This window comes from Candoia aspera, chromosome 6 (genome assembly GCF_035149785.1).
Source record: "Candoia aspera isolate rCanAsp1 chromosome 6, rCanAsp1.hap2, whole genome shotgun sequence".
NCBI classification, from domain to species: domain Eukaryota; kingdom Metazoa; phylum Chordata; class Lepidosauria; order Squamata; family Boidae; genus Candoia; species Candoia aspera.
Window position 1 is genome coordinate 82220246 of NC_086158.1, and position 25487 is coordinate 82245732.

The 25487-nt window shown below is 40.2% G+C and overlaps 1 protein-coding gene across 1 annotated transcript in view; it reads right to left on the reverse strand.

The window, feature by feature from the left end:
• PSAP (prosaposin) overlaps window positions 1-14125 on the reverse strand; it is a 35593-nt gene extending 21468 nt beyond the window's left edge. The window contains exons 1-2 of the mRNA XM_063307521.1: window positions 13906-14125; window positions 7499-7635 (exon numbers count right to left, since the gene is read on the reverse strand). Coding sequence (XP_063163591.1) covers window positions 7499-7635; window positions 13906-14110 — 342 coding nt within the window. The 5' untranslated portion in view covers window positions 14111-14125. The remainder of the gene's footprint in view (window positions 1-7498; window positions 7636-13905) is intronic.
• Window positions 14126-25487: the final 11362 nt, after the last annotated feature.

Genomic DNA, 25487 nt, shown 5'->3' on the forward strand with positions numbered 1-25487 from the left:
AACACCATCAAAATGCTCAAAGCATCCTACTTCGCATTTGAAACAGCTATTTCAGGCTCATGATAGGAAATTTCATGAAATTTTGCACTTGAAATGTTTCAAAATTAAATGTTCTGCACACCCTTAAAAAGCAAATTCAAAACACAACAGTAATTACTAGAAAGTCACTATTTTTTTTTATTATGCCTTGCCAGATGTTTTATTTTTTCATCCGGTAAGCTTACTTTGAACTTTGTGGGAACTGTAGATTGATGGATGTATTAATTTCAATAAAGCTTCTGACAAAATATCCTACATTCTAATTAATAATCTACTTAAATGTGGTCTAAGTTGCATAATTGTCTCAAGAATGAACACAAGATGAAATAAATATTTTAAGTACAGTTATAATTGAAATTATTCAATCCCCATTGCAAATCTGGTTGATTGTCAAAAGGTACAGACTTTCAGCTGTTTGCAATGAACAAATCAAAGGCAATTGAAATAGCTGAACGCAATTAATGCTTCAAGTGGTGTCCCCAAATTCAACTGAAAATGCAACTTATAATGACTTGTCCAGTCTCAAAATTATTCAACCCCTTCATGGCAAGGATCTTCAGTACCTAGTAGAGCACCCTTTTGTGGTTATGACCTGCTGCAAACAAGATGCATAGCCAGACATTCTGGCAGCATTCCTGAGGAATCTTAGCCCATTCCTCATGAGAAATGGCCTCTAGTTCAGTTCAGGGTTTGTGTGCTGCAACTGCCTTTTTCAATCCCACCAGAGATTTTCTATGGGGTTCAAGTCAGGGGACTGTGATGGCCACTGTAGAATCTTCCAGGACTTCTTCTGCATCCAAGGCTTAGTGGAATTTGAGGTATGCTTGGGATCATTGTCCTGTTGGAAGGTCCAATGACGCCCAAGCTTCAGCTTCCTTACAGAAGGCATGACGTTTTCTCCTAGGATTTCCTGATACTTCAATGAATCCATCTTGCTGTCCACACGCTGCAGGTTTCCAGTGCCAGGGGATGCAAAGCAGCCCCAGAGCATCACTGAGCCACCACCATGCTTAACTGTAGGCAGAGTGTTCTTTTCAGCGTATGCTTCATTCTTCTTCCTCTGGACATACCACTGATCCATCGGGCTGAAAAGTTCCAGTTTTGTTTCATTGCTCCACAGAACAGAATCCCAAAACTTCTGTAGCTTATTTATATGAGTTTGAGCATATTGGAGCTGACTTCTCTTGTGCTTTTGGGTCAGTAGCGGTGTACGTCTCGGAGTTCTGGCATGGGAACCTTCTGTGTTTAGTACGCACCTTACTGTGCTCACTGAAACCTCAGTGCCTGTTGCTACCGAGTCTTGCTGCAGGTCTTTTGCAGTCACTCAAGGGTTTCTCTGCATCCGCCTTCTCAGAAATCTGGTCGCAGCCATTGACAGCTTCCTTTTTCTGTCCTGTCCAGGTAGTGTAGCCACTGTTCCTTTAACTTTGAACTTGCAAACTATGCAAAGGTGCAATTTGTTTACAGGAAACACATATAAGATAAAAAAATTATTTGATTTTTAAACATTTGGGAAAGGAATTTATTTCGGCAGGGGCAAGTAAGAAAAATGGAACTGTTTTGTACATAAGCCCACAATTACAACCAAAATTGATAATGACTGATGACCACGGTGGGTGTGTAGTTGAAATTAATTTGAAACGAAACTAAAGATTATGATACTGGGAATATATGCCCCATATGATAACAAAAGCTATACTTTTTAAGGGACTTATTTTGTTTATTCGTCTAGTCGCTTCCAACTCTTCGTGACTTCATGGACCAGCCCACACAAGAGCTTCCTGTCAGTCGTCAACACCCCCAGCTCCCCCAGGGACAAGTCCGTCACCTCTAGAATATCATCCATCCGTCTTGCCCTTGGTCGGCCCCTCTTCCTTTTGCCTTCCACTCTCCCTAGCATCAACATCTTCTCCAGGCTGTCCTGTCTTCTCATTATGTGGCCAAAGTATTTCAGTTTGGCCTTTAATATCATTCCCTCAAGTAAGCAGTCTGGCTTTTATTTCCTGGAAGATGGACTGGTTTGATCTTCTTGCAGTCCAAGGCACTCTCAGAATTTTCCTTCAACACCACAGTTCAAAAGCATCGATCTTCCTTTGCTCAGCCTTCCTTATGGTCCAGCTCTCGCAGCCATATGTCACTATGGGGAACACCATTGCTTTAACTATGCGGACCTTTGTTGTCAGCGTGATGTCTCTGCTCCTGACTATTTTATCGAGATTTGTCATTGCTCTTCTCCCAAGGATTAAGCGTCTTCTGATTTCCTGACTGCAGTCAGCATCTGCAGTAATCTTTGCACCTAGGAGTCTTTCACTGCTTCTACATTTTCTCCCTCTATTTGCCAGTTATTAATCAAAGGGACTTATAGAAGAATCATTTAGATTTGCATATGAAAATTGGTGTTTCTTGAGAGACTGGAATGGAGTGGTCTGTCCACAAAAAGACAGAACTCTGTGAAAGGAATTAAATCAACACAAGGCAAATTAAAGAAGCATTTCATGGAAAAGAATGGACAAAGAGAAATGGTTAACATATCAAGATTTGTTAGTACAAGTACATGGAGAATTTAAGATGAAGTCAAGAGAACAACTGACAGCAGAGGAATTTTTTTTAATGGTTTTCATATGCATAATTAAGAGAAAGATTTAATATAGATAAAAAAGTAACAGGAACTGAACGTAAGATGGAATTTGAGACTGAACTATGTACAAATGATGAACATGTGATTGCTAAAATGTATACATTTTAGCAGAGATTTGAAATGGAAGAACAAGTTAAAGAGTGCATGATAAAATGGGCTAAGAAATTTGGTTATAATACACAGATGGATAAAAGGAAGAGAATGTGGTTACAAGGACTGAAATTCACATTGTGCTATAATTTAAGAAATTTTATAAAATGATGTACTTCTTGGTACATGACACCAGAGAAATGTACAGGATATATAAAGGTACTTTTAATCAATGCTAGAAATGTGAGAAACACGAAGGGACATTGTACTATGCATGGTGGACTTGTGAAAAAGGAAAAAAAATGGATACAAATACATACGATGATACAAAGAATTTTAAAGATTAATATTCCGATGAAACCAGAACTTTTTTTTAATTGGGACTTATGGATGGCCAATTTGAAAAGACTTATGGAAGATTGGTTTTATATATGGTAACCGGAAGAAGACTATTATATGCACAACAATGAAGAAATATTGAAACATCCACAATGGAGGACTGCATTGTGAAGATGGCAGAATTCATAGAAATGGCAAAATTGACCTGTTTGATCAGGGATAAAACAACAAGTACTTTTTTATTTAAAAAATATAGAAGTCTAATTGACTGGAAACCTTTTGTGGATTTTTTTGCTGAAAATGGAAAAAATGAAATGGTGATTTCTGGATTTGCTGATTAAAAAGGGCTGAATATGGGATAGAAGGGAACTACGTAATGTAGTCTTAAAGAGGGAGGATGGATAATAAGTTTGTTTGAAACTTCTGTAAAGAAGATTGGAAGTTGCTTTTTTTCTTTTTGGATCTGTATTTTCTTCATACTTTTTCTTTGTTTTTCTTTTTCTTAACTTTGCTTTATATATTTTCACATTTATCTTTTACTTCTGTAATTTTTTAAAATAAAAATTATATATAAAAAACAAGTTGGATACAGATCTTATTCAAAAATTGTAACCAAACAGCTATCATTAGTGTGCAAAATACTCTGAACCTTTTTGAATTTGGAATGCCCTGTTTTGAGTTCAAAATAATTGTTTTGCATTTAATTCCTCTGTATCACATTTAAAATAGGCTGCTTTCATCATTTTCAAAGTAGTAGTCAATTCAAACGTAATAGGAATCAGTTTTGTGATGGAGCTACAGAAAAGGCAAATGTAATTTTAGGCTCCATCAACAAAGGAACAGGTTCCAAATCACATGAAGTTAACAGTTCCACTTTATTCTGTGGTGATCAGGTCTTGAGTATTGTGCCTTCTTCTGGCAGCACGCTTCTAGAACAATTCAGAGACAATGGAACAGGTTTCGAAGAGCGCAACTAGGATAATCCCCTGGAAGAGTGCAACCAGGATAATCAGGGGATTAGAAACTAAGTTTTATGGAGAGAGAACAGGGAATGCAGAGGAGATATACTACTACTCTTCCAATACTTGATTTATTTATTTATTGAATTATTTATACAGTTAAGAGCAGTTCTCCAGTGAATTTGATTAGTCCATTCACAGAAAATATGTCAATCTAATGAGGGGCTTCACTGCAACACTAGATGGATAAATATACAGGCTTTTAAAATTATGTACTTACAGTATTCTGATTCATAAAGCAAAAAAGAAAGTGCACGTAGTTTTCTAAAAGTGATTCATTCTACATTTATCCATAGCGATAAACCACCATGGAGAAGTTTCATTAAAAACATCACGGCCCAGTTGAAAAGAACGGTTTAGCAGAACACCACATCTAGTCTAGTGATATTACTGGTGTCATACCTGTGGGTTTTGAATATAAATTATTTTTATACACTGATATTTTGGCAATTCTGGATAATTATTTGATGTTAATCTTTATATGGGTGGTTCAACACTTTGGTAAATACTGATATAAGGTTAACCGGGTTAAGTCTTTTGGGGTTCTGATAGGTCACTAGAACAATATAAAGAATTGGGTTTCGTAATCTCTACAGACTATATTAAGCATTTAGGACTTTATATTCCAAAAATATTTCTAAATATGTAGAAAAAAATGTTAAAAGTTTTATAGAAGATTGCCTTAGATATCAATAGATGGATTAAAGTTCCTTTAAGTAAAATTAATGTTATTAAAATGAACAGCACTCCATGACTGACCTAAGTTTCAAGAGGTATTCCAATGTTAATCCCAAATAAATATTTTCTTCAGATAAATTATTGAAGAATTTTATATGAGAAAATAGGCTACCTAAGATTTCACTGGCTAAACTGAGATTATTTTTGAGGATGATAAATTTAAATTTTCAAAAAAAATAACAACTGGTCTTGAATTTTATTGTCTATATCAATGTGGAATATTTTGGGCCTTGCTGAAAAGTATTTATTTATTTCCATTAAAGTCCTAGCAATTACTTGGGTCAACATATAGCAGAAACAATATTTTGTTTTCCAGGATTGCAAGTAGTTAGACATGTTTTGCCCTATCAGGATGCGGACTGGATTTTGACATCGAAGCCATGAACATTTAACTTCATAGAAGAACTCTGCTTTGAAAATAGGGAGAAAATGTTATATTGGAAACTATGGGCAGAATGTGTAATACAGATAAGTCCTCATTTATCGACTGCAACTGGGACCAGCGACTTGGTCGTTAAGTGAAGCAGTCACTAAGTGAAACTGCAACTGTGCTTACAATCTTACTTCAGCTTCCCTTTGCTTTACAGACCTGCAAAGGTTGTAAATGTGAAGTTTGGTTGCAAAGTTACTTTTTTATCACTGTTGTAACTGCAAATGGTCACTAAATAAGTTGCTAAACAAGGACGACCTATAGGCACTTTAAATCAATTACTTTGTAAAGATTATTTTAAGGATTTTTCTCAACTTCAAACAGAATTGTTTCCTTAATTCAGAAAAGTGGCAATATTAACTGCCCAGAGTCCCTCTCTTCAGGGGAGATGAGCAGTGGCAAAATTTGAAAAGTAAAATAAATAAATAAATAACTCAAGTACATCTTGATAGCTCAACAGGGACAAGATGCTTTTCCTGCTTTCAAGAACCATGAATTACTTTCATTTCTGATGGAGTTAATGTCTGAAACTAAGCCCACAGAATATTCGTATCAAAAACTAAAGAGTACTTCAACTTTGCTATTAATGTTATTTATAGTTTATGGATTAAAGAACTGGAACATCCAATAACAGAACATCAGTGGTCCCAGGCCTTAAAAAATGTCAAATTGATTTCATTGAATTTAAGATTAAAGTTAATTCATGGAAATATTCTACTTCGAATCTTCTGGATACCCCAAAGAATGTATCTGAAAGGATGGATGTCAGATTTTCTCTGCTTACAATGGAAAAAAATTGTGGTGGTCTCATTGACTCTCTTGATTTGGAATAGTATTTTAACATACATAAGGAAAATTATGGGAAAATCTTTTGTATTAAATATGTTAACTTATATCCCAAAGTTTTGGAATCTATTTTTGAGGAATTACAGCTATACTGAGTGTGGGATATTACTAAAAGAATTTTGAGAAATTAGAAAATTAAAATTATTCCCCAACACTAAGGACTAGATTAAAAAATGTATAATGTATCTCTTTTGGAAAGGCAATTTTATATTCTAATAAAAAAAAGTCACAATACATTTCCTTTTGGCATAGATTTCATGACACTTTACAACAATAGGGTATTATTATTCCCCTTAGAATCTTTTAAATATTGTTTAACATTTGATGGATAGATATGTATAGTTTGTAATCCTTTTTTACTTGTTTGTTTCTTTTGTAGGTTTCTTTTTTTACCAAAAAACCCACAAAAATGAACTCATTAAAATTTTCAAAATTAAAAAAGCCTCCATGCACACAGAGCCTTGGTGCTTCTGTTGTGATTTATTAAACTGGTCCCATTACACTGAAACAAAAATATGGTAACTGAACCTTTTTAGGTAACAACCTATTGCTTTAGCAATAGAACTAATTTGTTTCCCAGTTCAGAGAATATGTGCAACTGTCTGAATCATAATGAAAGACCTGTATTTACCCAAAGCGAGAGAAAAGAGAATCAACTGAAGAGAATATTTGTAGCTCAGGGTTGAATGAACTGTGGAGTCCTTGGTGCTCTCTGAGCCTTGTTGTTTTCTTGCAGAAAACAGTTGCCAGACTAGGCAACATCTTCAGTGCACTGAATGTAACAGATTAGTAGGAGTGGGCAAAATATTTTGAAACCCAGTTATTCCACTCTTACTGGAACCATTCCACTGAAACAGCCATCTTGAACTCAAAACATGTTTCAATCTGAAAATATTTCAAATTTGAGATGTTCTGCATATTCATATAAATTAGATATTCAGTAATATTGTATATAATGTTGGAGACAGACAAATGCTCATTAACAGTTTTCTCCTTCACATTCAAAAGCAATTCTGACTGATGACCACTTATTCTCATTTCTGGAAAGCACCAAGTATTTAGCTGAAAACTACCACTTCTACTTACGTAGAAAAAAAAACCTCAACTGCCTTCTCCCACTTCTAAGAAAGTACACTAACATATTAGAAGAACCTTTTCTAATGCATGATCAAGATTCAGTAGTCTACTACTACAAAATATAAAGGTTCAATGAAGTAGTTTCTATGTTGCAAAGCAGTAACATTTGTTGTGGTATCTACCTAGTGTTTCCTTTACTTAGGAGCTATGAAGCCATCACAGAAACAGAAAATTAGTTCAAATTGTTTATCTTCACATTCAATTTACTGTTAGACAACTTACCACAGTAGGCTTGTTCCACACATTTTGCTGACAATGTTTAACTGCTTTGCAATCAGATGCAGTTCTCAAATTCTGACACCATACCTCTGGACCTTTTGCACAGTCTTTCTTCAAAAGCAGGGGAGTTGTCAGTACAACTGAAAAAAAGTTGATTGTTTAGATTTGTTTGAAAAAGTAGCCATTATTTATTTCAGCAGCATTTTAGAGGATTTCTCAGTCTTAAATAGCAGGAGCATTAATATACCTAACAGAATCCAGCACAAAATCAACCGAAAAACTATTCTATCAATACATACAAGACCTTAAAATTCTGTGTAGGATGTTTTCTTGTTAACCATTCACTAAATCCAGTTGTATACAGTAGGGTGAGGAAGCTGGAAATGTTATAAAGATCTTGTCATGAAGTAACTGCTGCAAACTGATCAAGAACTGCTCAAAGATACTGTTTTACCAAGTAGCAGACGGTTCAAACTACTTAGCATTCACATATAAGAAAATAAGTAAATGGATTTAAACAGTTGCTAAACAAAACAAGCTTAGATTTAGCTAAGTATATTATGCAAATAAACCAATGTTGAACTTTTTCCACAACCATGGCTAAACATCATGGGTTATGGAACTCATGAAGTCTGTGAAGGAAAATTACTGAAGTGTAAGATTCTTAGACAATAAACGTTAAAGGTTTAGAAAAAACGCCTTCCTGTTTAGAGTCCTGAATATAAAATAAGGAAAGCAATACAATCAAATTCTATCATGAATCTTTAAAGCAATATTTTATAAAAACAGGTTGTCCTTGCTTAACTATCTCTATTGGGACCGGAATTTGGTTGCTAAGCAAAGCTGTCACTAAGTGAATCCAACCCAATTTTACCACCTTTTGCGGTGGCTGTTAAGCAAATCACTGCGGGCGCTAAGCGAACCATGTGGTTCCCCATTGATTTTGTTTGCCAGAAGCCGGCCGGGAAGTGATCATGGTGATCACATGACACTGCGACAGTCATAAATGCAAACTGGTTGCCAAGCATCCAAATTGTGATCACATGACTGCAGGGATGTGCAAGAGCAGCTGTAAATTGGGCTTTTTCAGCACCACAGTAAGTCTGAACCATCACTCAACAAATGGTTAAGCAAGGACTACCTGTAATATGTCAGCTACCTCATGTTTTGTATCTTATACCGAAGTCCATAATGAAAGAAATAATGAGGCTGACACTGCTACTTCATTGTCTGGATTACTTTGTAGCACTACTTTAGGCTTCATGATGAAAGGAACCTTTGATTCCTATAGGCATGGAGCTACTCAACACCCTATTTTTGAACCCCAGAATACCCCATGTTACTGTTAAAATTCAGTAGCACAATGGCCAATTTTCACTAGTGCAATTTTGTACTCAGTATTAAAAATAAAGGGGGGGATGGATGCACAAGGCCTCTGGGAAGAATGTTCCACTCTTTAAACCCATAAAATTCCCAAGAGTAGTCCAAGATCATGCTATCAAAATTTGGCATCAAAATGGCAGTACCTTTTATTTTCAAAATGGACATTGTAGAGATTAGTGATGCTTGAGAAATCCTCAAAACATCAAACTCTTTATAAACTTTACAAATCTGTATTATACAGTTGAAGGATTGGATCATCTTTTCATGCAACATTCCTTTACTAAACAGATGCAGCCACAAGTATTGGTACCCCAAAGAATCCCAATTTGCCATGAAGTTGAAACTGAAACAAACAAATGGCATCCACCTTTCCTTATTCCATAGTCCACAGAGCAAGATACTTTGCTTCCGATGTACTTGTTCTTGTAAATAATAAAACACATGAAAATGGCATGGACATCATTTATTTGTCAAATTCAGCCACCAACCATCTCACTCAGAGAGCAACTCTGGGCAGTTTACAATAGAACAGGAATAAAATATTAAATTACAATAAAATACAATAAAAACAATCTTTTCAAATAATATATTCCAGGAGGTAGATGGGACGAAGTCCTTAATTTCCAGGGAGTGTCTTCAGGGCACTAGCCACCTCCAGGATTGGTTACCCCTCCTCACACAAGATGGCAGAGCGAAGTCTTCACTCCTTCCCGGAAGGCCAGGAAAGTGGGGGCTTGCCTCTCCTCTGGGGGAAGAGTGTTCCATACAGTGCAGGCAACGGCAGAGGAGGCTCTCCTCCTGGGCCCCGCCAATCGACATTCTTTCGTAGACGGGATCTGCAACATGCCCTCTCTGCCTGACCAGGTAGGACGGGTCGATGTAATGGGGATGAGACGGTCCCTCATGTAACATCGTTGTTGTTGTTATTAGGCACTCCTTAGAAGTTAAGACATAGTATTCTTTCGAGCAGACTATTAATTTGTATCACAGATGTCTTCAATCTCACACTCACTCAGCCTGATTGGAGAGAAGTACTCAGTCGGGTATTTTGTGTCACTGTGTGCAGTGTTGGCAGAGTGCTTAGAAAGCATTTGGCCCAGGAGAGATCAGAAAAGTCACACACCAGGCATTTCTATAAAAAATTATCTATAAAATAATTTTATTTACAGAAAGCAAACATATTTAAAGGCTGTTTGCTGAGAGGAGAGATTTCTCTCAGCTGCATACTCTCTGCAAGCCTACACAGAAGGGAAACTGAAACTAAAACAAGTTCAGGCAAGTTCCTCCCTTAGGTAATGCAACCATTAACACGTGAAAAGGGGACAATTAAATTCAACCTCCTCATCCGGCCAAATGATTAGTTACCATAGTAACCTTAATCTGTAGTAGAAAACATATTAACATGCAGCACAGTGAACATGACAAGAGAAAGAAAAGCAGAGAGCTTTCTGAGGAGGAAAGGAAGACGAAAGCCAAGAATGGTGAAACTAAAGGCTACAAAACCATCACCAAAGAACTTCATGTTCCTGCAACCATGGTTGCTAATATGAAGTTTAAAGTCCATGGGACAGTAGCTAACCTCCCTGGACATGGCTACAAAAGGAAATTTGACCCCAGGTTGAACAGAAAAATAGTTTGGATGGTGGAGAAAGAATCAAGGAAAACTTCAAAACAGATCCTGGCTGACCTCCAAGATCAAGGTAGAACAATATCAAGTGCCATCTGTTGCCATCTGACTGAAAGTGGCCTCCATGGTAGAAGACCCCACTTTTGAAAGCCAGACAAGCCACAATACTTCTGAGAGAATGTCCTCTGGACCAACAAAAACAAATTAGAGCTTTTGAGTAAGTCACAGCAGCTCTACATTCACAGAAGAAAAACAATGCTTTCAAAGAAAAGAAAACTATCCCTGTGAAATGTAGAGGCGGCTCCATAATGTTATGGGGTTGCTTTGCTGCATCCAGCACTGGGTACCTTAAATCTGTGCAGGGCACAATGAAATCAAAAGATTATCAAGGCATTCTGGAGTGAAACATCATGCCCAGTGTTAGACAGCTCTGTCTCATTCACAGATCGTGGGTCCTCAAACAGGATAATGGCCCAAAACATACAGTACATCTAAGAGAACCCAAGAATGGTTGAAAAGCAAACATGGGACTCTTCAGAATTGGCCTGCTATGAGTCCTAATCTGAATCCAATAGAACATCTGTTGAAAAAGCTGAAGCTCACAGTTGGGAGAAGGAACCCATCAAGTCTAAGACAACTGGAGCAGTTTGCTCAAGAAAAGTGGGACAAACTGCCAACTGAAAAGTGCAGAAGTCTTATTCAGAGCTACAGAAAGGGCTTGATTGCAGTTACTGCCTCAAAAGGGTGTGCTACAAAATATTAGGTTAGGGATACCAATACTTACGTCCATGCCATTTTCATTTGTTTTATTATTTACGAAAGTATGTTAGGTCGTATATCAAAAGTGAAGTCTGCCCTGTGGTCTATGGAATAGAGAATGGTGGATGCCATTTACTTGTGTCAGTTTCAACTTATTTCATGGCAAATTGGTATTCTTTGGGGAAAAGTAGATAGGTACCAATGCTTTTGGCTGCATCTGTATGCCATTCCAATCATAACTGAGTTTACAGATCAACAGTCAGTAGTGTGATTAGAATATATAAGAATCTCATAGCAATAACCAAGAACTAATCCCCATATATAAAGTTGAATTCTAGGACTTTTCCTTGGTATTTGCAAAGAAGCAATCTAACTTTAGAGAAAAACATACATAGTGCCATTAAGGCTATCTTGTATTTCTATAGACAGAAAATTTGCTGGCTCATATTCTGAAGAGTCCCATGTTTGCTTTTCAACCATTCTTGGGTTCTCTTAGATGTACTGTATGTTTTGGGTCATTATCCTGTTTGAGGACCCACGATCTGTGAATGAGACAGAGCTGTCTAACACTGGGCATGATGTTTCACTCCAGAATGCCTTGATAATCTTTTGATTTCATTGTGCCCTGCACAGATTTAAGGTACCCAGTGCTGGATGCAGCAAAGCAACCCCATAACATATTTATCCTGCCCAAGAATCTTTCATATGAATCTCATAATGAATTACAAATACTCAAATCTCCATTTTTTTTTGTTTTGCTTGTTATAATGTTTAAACAGTGCAAAGTTTGTATATTTATAAAGGTAGCATGCAATTCTGAGGCTTATTTCAATCAATTACGCCATTCCTTGCACTGCAACATAGTTGCTGCAATTTCATTTGCCAAGGCCACAATCACTGTAAAAATGCGTAGGTGGATAATGTGAGAAATATGTGGTCTGTTTCCTAAATTAGAGGTTCAAAGCAAAAACCAAAAACATTTAAAACTGGTTTTGTTCTTTTACATTCCACTAAATTCTATAAGCCTAGCTGAATTTTTAAAAAACATGACTGAACATGCAGTTCAGCGTTCCCTGGCATGGAGATTTCCAAGTATACTATAGGACTTACAAGATTCATGGAGGTTACTGAATGACTTTGGACCTGTCACTCTCTCAACCTAATCTGTCTCACAGAATTGTTGTGGCTGATAAAATTAAGGGATAAAAATGCAGTCAATTAGCTTTCATCCTTTCAGATTATACAACGGTCAGATTAATGAATCACAGTAATAAGCACCTGCAGGCTTGAAGTAATTAATGATGTACACACAAACATTAGGAGAGCTATGGTTAGCAATTTGCTTTTAGAACATAGATAACTGCATCCAGGCAGGGCAATTTTTGAATAAGTAAATAAACTTATCCTCTCCCACCCACCCCCCGCCTCTCAGTATGCCAAAACTGAGTAAAACCCCATGTAGCAACATTTACATGCTAGCAATCCCCAAATTTATATTCAGTGCTATACAGTACTTCAAATTCTGCTCTTCCACATACATTTTTATTTAGAACATTTTTACATTTTTCACAGCAAACACTGCACTAACACCAAAATGCACTTTGCAGAGGATTCTTCAAGTACAATGCCTGAGCTGTTATGTAGCTGACATAAAGACTGCCCACCTATTCGGGGAAACTCAGTATCCTGCTCATTTAGGTTCCTTCTTATCTTACCTACGGGAAACCTATACCCCAAAGAGCAGCAAAAAAAAAAAAAACCCAAACAACCCCACACTCTTTTCTTAAAGAAAACAGGCAAGCCAGGTACTCCTGACAGAATCACAACAGATAACAGAAAAGGCCCGTGTTCCGCGGCAGCATGTTTGATAAAACCACAAGAGGGACAAAGAACTGACAGAGCCATGAACAGCCTGCTCAGTGATTTGCCCCTCCGAAACCGCCCATGGAAATGAAAGTAAGATGAAATATTGGAATAACTGATATTCCAGTGCTGAATGCTTGACTCCATTCTAATCTAGAAAGGGAATCTTTAGTTTTTAAAATGAAGGGAGGGGAGAGAGAGAAGTAACGACCCCAAAAGGTGGGCAAGGGAAGACGGAAGAAACCCCTAGGAGTCCAGCAGCGACGTGGAAGGCGGGCAGCTCCTCGTACGAGGACAACGGTCGGCAGCGAGGCGACGCCCTCTCTCGGGTAAACAACTATGCCGCCCAACCAGCTCTGCGTAAGGCCGGGGGCTCCAGCGCACGCAGGCCCCAAGGACCGGCAGCCCAGCCTTCTGCGCGGCGGCCCAGGACGGACGGGAGGCGGGTTGGAGCCTTTCTCGGCCCGGCGCCCTCCGGCCGGCAACCCTCATACTCCCAGCCCAACTCCGGGGGAGGTCGGTCGGTCGATCGATCGCTCCCCGTATCTGGGGGCCCCAAGGCACTGAAAGCCGGATGAAAGGGGAGCGCCCGATCCTGCGGACGCCCCAGGGCGTGGAAAGAAAGCTTCGCCCCCCAGAGCAGCGGGCTCTCTTCCCTCAGGACAGCCGGGCTGGAGCGAGAGGCCAACCCTCCACAGCCTCCACTCGCTCGTCTCCAGCGGCCCCGTTTGGGGCTGCCAACGGAAACCGAAGAAGGGCGCGGCCTCCCTGCGCTTACCCGCCGCCAGCGAGCAGAGGACGAGGAGGAAAGTGAAGCGCTGCATCGTTAACGACACTCCAGAGAGATTCCACCGCCTGCAATGCGGGAGCATCAGCTGATGGCCGTTTTTATACCCGGACCCACCGGAGACGCAGCTACTGCGCGTGCGCCGCGGTGGACGGGCGATCGCGGGAGAAGCCGGCCCCCAAAGCATTGTGGTCATTGCGCAAGCTCAGTGGCGAGAAAGGGAAGAGAAGCGCGACTTCTCCCTTCTCCCCCCTTGAAACTTTCGCGATGTGCGCTTGCGCCCCGCTGTCTCCCTTCAATTACCCTCCCTCCTCATCTGCTGACACTGACTCATCCAAAGCTTCGGGGCTTTGCCTGGAAGCGTAAAACGCGAAGTCACGAGGGTGGGACCTCGCAGGTTGAGCCAACGCGTGCCAGCTTGAAACAGAATTTTAAATACCGTTACAAATAGCATGTGTTGATAAGCTTGCTTATTTAATTGTGAGATATTCGACTTTATGCATGCTGCTTGCCTGGTCTTGAAAAGCTAAAGAAGTTAAAGGCGAAGGCAAGCTACTTCTATATCGTGGCCAAGATTGCTGTATGAAAGTCACCAGGAGTCCATCTCCTTCAAAGGCTTTACATTTTACTCCGAAGTAAGCCCTGCTCATCTTATTTGGGTGGGGATTTGTTCAGAATAAATAAGCGTGCCTTTAACTGGGACATAATTTCTCTGTAGTTTGATAGGGGCTCCCAACCCAGATTATGTATATTATCTGATATTATTAGTGAAACTTCTCCCACCCATCCCCGCAACAGTTGTACTGCATCCATAGGATTCATATATGAATCAAACATAGCAAAAGACCATCATTCTTGGAGTCATCCTCTTCACATTTTAGGAATTGGAGTAGATACCCCCCCCCCCAAGTTTAAGGGTGTCTCCTCTGAATCCAAGACATCTTTTCCTTTTGGGGGGGCCCTCCAGATGTATTGCATGCAAACCCTTGCATTCTTCAGTTGCTTTGGTTTAAGATGACCATCCCCAGCCTTCCATCCTCCCTTTGTGTGGGGGTTTACAATCCCCATCATCCTTTCTTAGAAATACATTTTCAAAATAAATGGAAAAATACAATGTATGTATAAGAATGGAATCTGCAGTGAAAATAAACTTGGGAATGGCTAGCCTGTAAATGCTGCTGCATGGTGTGTTACTCCATTACCACATATTAAGAGCCAACATGGAAAAAGGTTTAAGCATATCTGAGTATTCAAAAATTGCCCTACCTGGATGCAGTTATTTATACTCTAGAAGCAAATTGCTAACCACAACTCTCCTCTGTATGTTCCTCCTTCATTAATTACTTCACACCTCCAGTTGTTCTGTACTATGGCTTAGATATTCCTGACTCTTACATATACTGTCTGAAGACAGGTGGAAGTTTGTTTATTGATTGCATTTCTATCCATGGGGGTCTCCCCTAATTTTAATCCTAACAGTACTGTGAGGTAGGTTGAGAGAGAATGATAGGCTCAAAGTCATCAGTAACCTGTTCCATCAAAGGGAAACTGTAAGCCCTATGCAACATCTGGAAATCTCTATGCCAAGGGAAACTGAACTGTTTGTTCAATGATATGCGTATTGTTTTAATTCAGCAAGCCTAATAGAATTCAGAATTCAGATTATGAAAAGAACAAAAGCTGTTGTTAACAAGCACTTTTATATTTGCTTTGAATCTTGGTTTTAGAGTAAGTAACAACTTTCCTAACTTTTTAATTACATTTTTACAGTGATTTAGAAAATAGTTATGGCCCCCAGTGATAAAACTGCAAAAACTGGGAATCATGGAAGGGCCCCAGGCTCAAGAAAACTGGACTAAGCCCTGGTGGCTTGGTTTCAATATCTTACTCCTGCTGCTATTCATTTAGTCATGCGGTTGAAAATGTGTGTCAAATGTGGTTTCTTAGTTTTAAAGCTAGAGTATTTTGTCAGTGTGGAGGTTTTTAAACAGCTATACTGCTATCCTTGGCTCTGTTTCTAAATATGAAAGGGGAGTAATTGATTTAATCAATGTGCCTTTTGTGTACTATCTCTCTAGATAGAGATAAGCCAAATCTTTTTATATTATGGGTCAAATGTAACAACTCTAGAATACCCATGGGCAGACTCTTGAAACATTCCTCATTTGCAAATATTACAGATAAGCTCCACAATTAATCAGTGACCTTCCCCTGCTCATTTCTCACTCATCACCCACAAGCATGTTTGGAAAAAGTCTCTGGATGTATATTGTTCAATTTCAGCCAGACCTCCATTTCTTGTTTCCATCTTGGGTTGAGAATGTGTTTGATTCTGCTTTTCCTCCTTCATTCCAGCTTGGCTGAAAAGTAGCTACTGGAAAAATTCTGACTGGTGAACAAGATGAAAGGCTGTTTAACAGATTAGAGCTGCTCCAGAGCACTCTTATTTTTTATTATAATCCTATGCTCTCTGCATCTATAATGCAATTTACTGCATTTCTTTCTAAAGCCATAACTCTTGTCCAGCCATATCTTTGGGCAAAGAAATTGCAAAGTAATGGCCCAGAATAGCTAGTTAATGGAGAATCTGTTCAAGAATGTCAGGTACATAGAAACACTCCTGCCCTCTCAACCTTGGCAGCTTTAAGATGTGTGGACTTCAACTCCCAGAATTCCCCAGCCAGCATGCTGCCTGGGGAATTCTGGGAGTTGAAGTCCACACATCTTAAAGTTGCCAAGGTTGAGAAACACTGCCCTAGAGGGAAAGATCTTACAGTTGGAAGATTGCAGAACTAGGACTGCAACTACACCTTCCCATTGTAGAGAGCTAAATTTTTTTCAGGTGAATCTTCTCTGGCTTCCAGCCCAGTTATTATTTATGGAAAGGAAGCAAGCCTGTGGGTCAGAAATGCCATAATCACTGCAATTGGCATAGCTTAATTTTTGTTTATTTTATTTATTTATGCTTCAAATTTAGTCACTGCCCATCTTCCTCATAGGGAACAACTCTGGGCAGTTTACAATAAAAACAAGAATAAATAATCATTAAAATACAATAAACAATATTCTTACATAAAGGTAAAATCCAAGACAGAGGGGTTTAAAAGATCTTACTTTACAGGAGCATCTTCAGGGTGCCAACCACCCACAGGGTTGGTTTTTCCTCCTCCCATCCCACACAAGGTGGCAGAGCCAGGTCTTCACCCCTTTCCAGAAGGCCAGGAGAGTGGGGGCCTGCCTCACCTCTGGGGAAAGAGTGTTCCACAGGGCAGGGGCAACAGCAGAGAAGGCTGTCCTCCTGGGCCCTGGCAAACGACGTTCGTTCATGGACGGGATCCGGAACATGCCTTCTCCACCTGACCGGGTGGGATGGGTTGATGTAACGGGGCTGAGACGGTCCCTCAGGTAACCTGATTCCTTGCCGGGCCCTCTGGCTGCTGCTTTAAGCAAATGTAATGTGAAGATTGGGATTGTGAAGGGAAATTGGGCTTTTGCTGTAATAAGTCTTGGTCTCTTCCAAGACTTTTATGTAACTCCTATATAAAATGAACACAAGTGAGAGAATTTTGCTGATCTTGATTTTTGTTCCTTTAGCCTTTCCTTATAGGGTTCATTTTCCGTATCACTGACCATCTTTGTTGTCCTTTTTGAATCTGTTTTGGATCTAGAATAGCATCCTTCTTGAATTATAGCTTCTAGGTTTGGATATACAGAACTCTGGAGCAGAGATGACTGATGTAGAATTAACAATAACTTCCATTTTTTTTTTAATGATGGTTTTACTATAATCCAGCTCAAAAGTTGCATGAAATCTTTTTTTGTTTTTATTTTTGTTTTTTGCAGCTGAATCATACTGATGGCTCCTTTTCAGCTTCTGGATTATAGTCTTGAAAGTTTTTTCGCATGGCCAAGCTAGGTATTATGCACTGTCCTATACCTGTGATTTCATTTTTTGTTGTTATTGCCTAAATTCAGAGCTTTACTTTCTGTTGTATTTCATTTGCTTAGTTTTGAACCAGTTTTCCAAGCAATGGAATCCTATGAATTTTTCTTCTTCTCTGCCTTTTTTGGTGCAATTACTGTTGCTTTTCTCATGGCCATTTTCATTTAACAAATGTTATTTATTTATTTATTTTATAAATTTATTCACTGCCCATCTCTCCCCTACAGGGGGATTCTGGGTGGCTTACAATAAAACAAGATTAAAATATAAAACCATTACGATTACAAAATACAATAAAAATATAAATATAATAAAATCTACATGGCGAAGAGATCTTAATTAGACCTTCAGTGTGGTAGGTCCCTCCGGATCACCTCATGGCGCTAGCCATCCCCAGGTGTAATTATTTGCCCTCCCATTCCAAGCCTGCCTACAAAACCAGGTCTTTAATCTTTTGCGGAAGTCCAGGAGGGAGGGGGCTTGCCTCACCTCTGGGGGAAGGATGTTCCAAAGGGTGGGAGCTACAGCAGAGAAGGCACACTTCTGAGACCCCGCTAGATGGAATTCTTTTATAGATGGGGCCCGTAACATGCCCTCCCTGCATGACCGGATGGGGCGGGTCGATGTAATAGGGATGAGACGGTCCCTCAGATATCCTGGCCCCATGCCATGTAGGGCTTTAAAGGTGATAACCAACACCTTGAATTGGACCCGGAAGCACACTGGGACCCAGTGGAGCTCACGCAACAAAGGTGTTATGTGTGCAAATCTTGGAGCACCCAAGATTGTCCGCACGGCTGCATTCTGGACCAGTTGTAGCTTCCGGATATTCTTCAAGGGTAGCCCCATGTAGACCACATTACAGTAGTCTATATGGGAGATGACCAGGGCATGAGTGACTGTTTGGAGGGCGTCTCGGTCCAGGAAAGGGCGTAACTGGCGCACAACATGAAGTTGCTCAAAGGCCCTCCTGGCCACGACTGCCACCTGCTCTTTGAGCAGGAGTCATGAGTCCAAGAGGACCCCCAAGTTACGCACCGGGTCTGTCTGGGGTAGTGCAACCCCATCCAGCACTAAAGATGACAAGTTCCTGGCACACGAGGTGCCACTAATCCACAGCCACTCTGGCTTACTAGGGTTCAGTCGAAGCCTGTTGTTCCGCATGCAGGCCCTCACAGCCCCCAGACACTCGGAAAGGGTGGTCATGGCATCACTTACTTCACCCAGGATGGAGGTATACAATTGAGTATCATCGGCATACTGATGATACCTCATCCCGTGGTGACGGATGATCTCGCCCAGCGGTTTCATGTAGATGTTAAAAAGGAGAGGGGAGAGAACCGAACCCTGCGGCACCCCACAAAGAAGGGGCCGTGGGGCCGATCTCTCATCCCCTATCAACACTGACTGGGACCGGCCATGGAGGAAGGAGGTGAACCAGCGCAAGACTACGCCTCCCACCCCCAACTCCCTGAGCCGACCCTAAAGGATACCATGGTCGATGGTATCGAAAGCCACTGAGAGGTCAAGAAGAGCCAGGATGGATACACTCCCTCCATCCTGCTCCCGCCAGAGATTATATTGATAATAATATGATTGTAGCTGCATTTTTTGGCTGCAAGAAGATTGAACTGTACATTCTCAGACATCCTTCAGACTCTGCTTCTTGGGAGGGCGGAGCAAGATGGCCACCAAGTGGCAGCTTTTTAGTGAGCTCCTAATCCTCTTATTTTATTTATCCCCTATATGTTGTTTTAAGTTAGTTTATTTTATTTAATATCAATCAGTGATCTTAGTAATTTTAGTTTTTCTTATTAGGATTAGCAATTTTAGGTTTTTCGGTTTTTAGATTCAGGATTAGTTAGGATTAGGATTTTAGATTTTGGACTCTGGAACTCATCAGCTGCAGATACCTGTCGACGAAGTGAGCGTAGGACTTACAATCCTGAATTACCACTCAAGGATGCAAAATCAGAAAGCAAGGATAAAAACAAAAAAGAACTTGAAAAGAAAGTTCAAAAGGAGTCACAAATTGGAGACACAGCTGAGAGGAAATCCAAAACTAGACAAGGCTGTGATGACTCTAAAGCAACCAAAGATAAAGGATTTATTTCAATCAATAGACACTGCAGTAAGTCTCCTTTTCCCTTTTCCTCTCCCCTTGTAACCTCCGTCAACAATTCTTATTCCCTACTGGACTGGGATGTGGACGATTGTTTTTCCATTGAAAATGAGGTTTCAACAGGTGATAGAGGGGAGGACATGGTTAATACTAAGAGCAATATTAAAGGAGACTTGGACCTGGTTGCCAAGAACTGTCTTTTAACTGCTCAGACAGTCATTGCTATATATGATCAACTCTCAGAAGCCAATAAAAAGATAGATGAACTAAAGACTCTAATGGGAAATTACATCTCCAAAATAGATAAGAAAGCAAACAGTAACTCGCATGCTCCAAAACTTACTCCTAATCCATGGACACCTTGGGTGGCACGGGGGCTCTCAGAAGGAGAAGACATGGAGGAGAGGCTAGTCTTACAGAGACACAGGATTTTGCTCCAAGTTGCCGATACACCTCTGAATAGGGCTAGGTGGCATAACAGAAGAGTAATACTGAACTCTCTTTCTCAGCTTTTACACTGTAGGGTATATTCTAGTGAAGTAATAGAGATCTCTTGGCTCCCTAGTAGGCACAGATGTAAAAGAATATTGTTAACTTTTGGACAGATTATTTATCCATCAATGCTCTTTAGGCTTGAAAATTCTTTAAGGAAATATCATATCTGGCCAATTCGTGTGTTTTGTAATACACAGTCCCTGCTAAAGTCTGGGCGGAGAGCCAAGTCAGCGAGGGAGGATGACATGAACCTTGAAAATGCTAAATGTAGCTGTTCACTATCAGTAAAACAAAGTAGTCCTCTATTAACAAAGACAGAACAAGATAAGGTTAACGGAAAAAAGATCCCAGATTCACTTAAAGGGACGATACAGTTTTTGGATGATGAGGATGAATGAATCAATCAGTTTGCCACCCTTCCCCCAGGAGAACAACTGTCCTAACAGTCAGAAATCATGCTGAGATGAGGAGTAGGTCTCTAATGTTTATTACTGCTACATAAACAGAATCCTAACAGACTGAAGAAGCGTGGGAAAAACCCAGACAGATAAACCCCAAAAGTCAAGGCGGGTCTGATCTGTGTCTCTTTGAATGGCTGCTTAACTCCTCAGTACTACGCATGCATTTTCCCCCCTGGATAGAGGCCCCTTCCAGCTCGCCATCAGTACTCAGGACAACAACAACTGATTTTACATAAAATTGAATTACTAAGGTCAATGTTGAAATTGGTAACTAACTCAACAGAAACTCTTAACACCCTGCTTCCCTCCAGCAGCTCCTCTGTGGAAATGTTTCTAAGTCCGGGTTCTGAAAGCATAAAATCTCCAATAAAAAAAAAGAGAAAGCGTGCCAGCCCAAAGCAAAAACACACAAAGGAAAAGGACTCTCAGCAGGGTAAAATAGTACAAGTCCTAATTAACCATCCAGAGGATAAAACTCTGGCTGGTGACCTAACATCACTGGCAGTAGAGAATCAGATAGAGCAATCTCAAGAGTCGCTTTACCCAGTTGAACTCAGTGTGGACCCTAATTCTGATTCCGTTCAGCAACGGGGTGTTCCGCCTATATCCTGTCATTCTATATCAGTACAAGTTAATACCATCAAGGGAAATTCTGAATTGGAGCGATTTTCCGAAAACAGCCACCAACTTGATGCTAGTCACTTTCAAGTACAGCAGTTAGAAAATGAGTGGAATGGATTGAGTCCTCTACCATTTGCAGAAATGCTAGCAGCAGACCAAAATCTGTGGAATATTGGCCCCCAAGACAAAGAAGAGCAGCAGTTACAACCTATGACGAGGAAAGCTGAATCCTATAATAATTGCGTCTACATGGGAATTGTTGACAACATAGTCCCAGCATCAGAACCAAATTGACTGTATCTATCCTCACTTGTTAGTCAACCACCCCATCTAGAATATTCTGTTTCTGGGAAACCTGTACAAGATAAATTTTCTTGCAATCATCATGAAGCAACCCAAGTTTCAACCATCTCCCAGGACTCGCCTTTAAAAACGGTCACATTTGGAACTCAGATTGACATATGGATGCTCTTAAATCCCTGTCTATCCTCTCATGGAATATGGCAGGTTGGAACGCCAAATCCAAAGACTCTGCTTTCATAAACTACATTGCTGAATTCGACCTACTCTCACTCCAAGAAACTTGGTTTGACAGCAACTTGTTTATAAATGGGTATACATCCCTCTCACTACCCACAGCTCCTGGAGCAGGATGAGGCAGAATGTGTGGTGGGCTAAGTATACAAGTCTCAACCAAACTACGTACAAATATTACACAATTAGACCCAGTGGAGCGCTATGCAATGTCTGTGCTGTTAAAATTTAATAATGCTCTATTATTATTGGTGAATGTCTATCTTCCACCTCTCCAGAATAGGTCCCATTTTAACAACATATGGACTTAACTGGAAGTATATGTAAGTACTCTTATGCTAAATAATCCTTCATCTTATGTAATAATTTCTGGTGACCTAAATGCCAGGGTGGGGGTGAACGAAAAGGCACTTTTTACTCAGTTCCACCAGTATCCCCCAGAACCAGTTACAATTTCCCCCCTGTTAATCTGGCAATCTAAAGACTCAAAGGGGGACTATAAGGGGCTGTGTCTATTACTAACAATTAACAAATTAAATTTATATTTATTGAATGGATCTATCAGTAGTGATTTCCCTGGTGAATTCTCCCACTGGGTCGGCTCAAGACCTTCCCTGATTGACTATACTTTAATCTCATGGAATTTGATTACTTTTGCACAAAAAAATTATTTAGGAAATCGACCCGATAGTGACCATCTTCCAAGTATTACAGTTTTAAAAGCATTTGAGAATTGCTTTCTGGAAGCAGAACCCATCCCATTTCGGGATTCAGACTCAGAGCTGAGGTTGGTTCGTGTCAAATGGACTCAGCAACTTAGCGAGCAAATTGCTCAGCTGCTTCTATCCGAAGCAGCACTGCAACTCCGCTCCACCATAGACAGAGAGCAGTCTGGGGATTCTCCCTTGCAGACATTTACACAACTGATTTAGTTGCTCCAGCCTGTGATTTCCACCCAGATATCAAAGAGTAGAGATAATCTAGGGGGTAAGATCTATCCTTCCCAGCCCTGGTTTGATGCAGAATGTTTTGAGGCCAAAGGTAAACTGATCAGGGGATTTAAGCTATATAAAGAGAACCCAGTTGAGCACCCCATCCAAGATGTTATGCTCCAGAAGAAACAATACAAACATCTTCTACAAAACAAGAAAAGAGAATTCACTAAGGTTTCCTGGCAGCAACTGATAACAGCTTCTCATGCCAGAAATTCCACTCTGTTCTGGCACCTTATACCTCTCCATTCAATTGACAGGCCCCTTTTACTCCCTCACCTCTTACCAGCATCTGTGTGGGAAGACCACTTTAGAGCATTATACGCACAAGAAGAGGCCCATATAGTTGACTTAGATCTTAATACTAACCTGCTCCCAAATTGGGCCCCTGTCACAAACACTGAAATAAAGAGGCTCATAAAACAGTTAAAGCCTGGTAAAGCTCCAGGCAATGACTTTATTACACCTGAAATATTACAAAACAGCCTGGATTGGTGGACTCCTGTTCTGCTTCCCTGTTTACTTATATTGACCGCACTGCACAAATTCCAGAGGACTGGGGCCTAGCTATTATCGTCCCTATTTATAAAAAGGGCACTCGAGACCTGCCTGCTAACTACAGGCCCAGGAGCTTGTTAAGTATAAGTAGTAAGCTCTATGCCAGACACTTATACTATAAGCTAGTTGACTGGATTGACTCAGAGCATATATTGGCAGATGAACAAGCAGGTTGTAGGTCCGGACATTCTATTTATGGACATGCCCTTATACTTCAACATCTGGCCGAAAAATATACATCTAAAACAGGCTCGACATTATATACCGTTTTCACTGATTTTAGGTCTGCATTTGATCTGGTTCCCAGAGCAAGGCTTTGGTCTAAGCTTATCCATACTACAGCTGATAGAAGGCTACTGCTGCGCATGCATAATCTTTGTAAGAACTCCAGAATCAAAGTTCGATGCAGTACGCAAGGCCATCACACGAGTGAGATTCCAACACACAGAGGAGTGAGGCAGGGTTGTATTTTAGCTCCTCTGCTGTTTAATCTGTATATAAATTCACTTGTGGCCAAAATGAATCAATTAGAATACCACCCTCCAAAATTGGCAGACAGGCATATCGTAACTTTGTCGTATGCAGATGACATCGTGCTCTTATCACAAACACGAAGTGGACTCAAACGAGCCATGAGCGCTCTGGCCAGTTACTGCTCTGAAGAAGCTTTCGAAATCAACTATAGCAAGACTAAAATTTTGGTCTTTGCAAAGAGACCTAAACTGCACATCTGGAGGATAAACGGCCAGAACATTGAACAAGTTAAGCCCTTTAAATATCTGGGCATGGTTTTTCATAGCTCCACTAAACGCAGTGCGCACCAAAGCTATGTTATACAAAACGCTCAAAAGACACTGGCAGCGATCCATTCCTTTCATTTTACCCAGGGAGCACAGCACATTCCAGCAGCACTGAAGTTAGCTAAGGCCCGCACACAATTACTCTTCGGTGCTCAGCTAGGACCCTATCCTTCTTTCGCACCATCAGAAAGGGTTCAGTCCAAATTCTTAAGGGCCACATTTCAGGTACCTCCCTGTACCCCAAATGTACTATTAAGGAGGGAAGCAGGTTGCCTAAAGTTGAAACAGGTGCATGGACTTGTATTATAGCACATTGGCTGAAACTACTGTTTTTCCCTACGGGTTTGGGTTCTTTCCTTTCTAAGGATAAGTATAAATCAGTATGGTCCAGGACCATCTCACAAAAGCTACAACATCTCGGCTTTTCTAGTGGGGCACTCCTAATGATGGGCTATGAGCGTGCACTTAGCGAATGCAAGCAGCGTATCAAAGACCTGGAAATCCAGCAGGACCAGTCAGCTTTGCCTAAGAGTGTCAAGCCTTTTCCTATAAACCAGCGAGATACCTAAGTCATAAAACTGTCTCCGAATGTCGGAGGGCACTTACTTCGGCACGCTGTAATGTGCTTCCCACAGCAGTTCTGGAGGGCCGCTACAAAAAAGTCCCACACGAGTTGAGACTGTGTCCCTGTGGAAACTATAGAACATGTCCTGCTATACTGTATTCTTTATAAGGATTCATGAACCCATCTAATAACCCCTCATTTGATAAAATATCCAGGAAATTCTGATCTCTTTTATGTTCAGTTGTTGCTATCTGATCAGAATGACTTAGTTTCCCTGAACGGAGCTAAATTTTGCTATACTGTCTGCAAATTAGGCAGACCTCGACTGCCCATTGACGACTCTATTAATCTGTAAATATATTATCATGTTTTGTTCATTTCATTTAATGTATTTTTAATGTATTTTAACGTATTTCAATGTTTTTTTTTAAATTTGTAATTCTGTGACTGTATTAAAGATTGATTGATTGATGCCTGTAGCT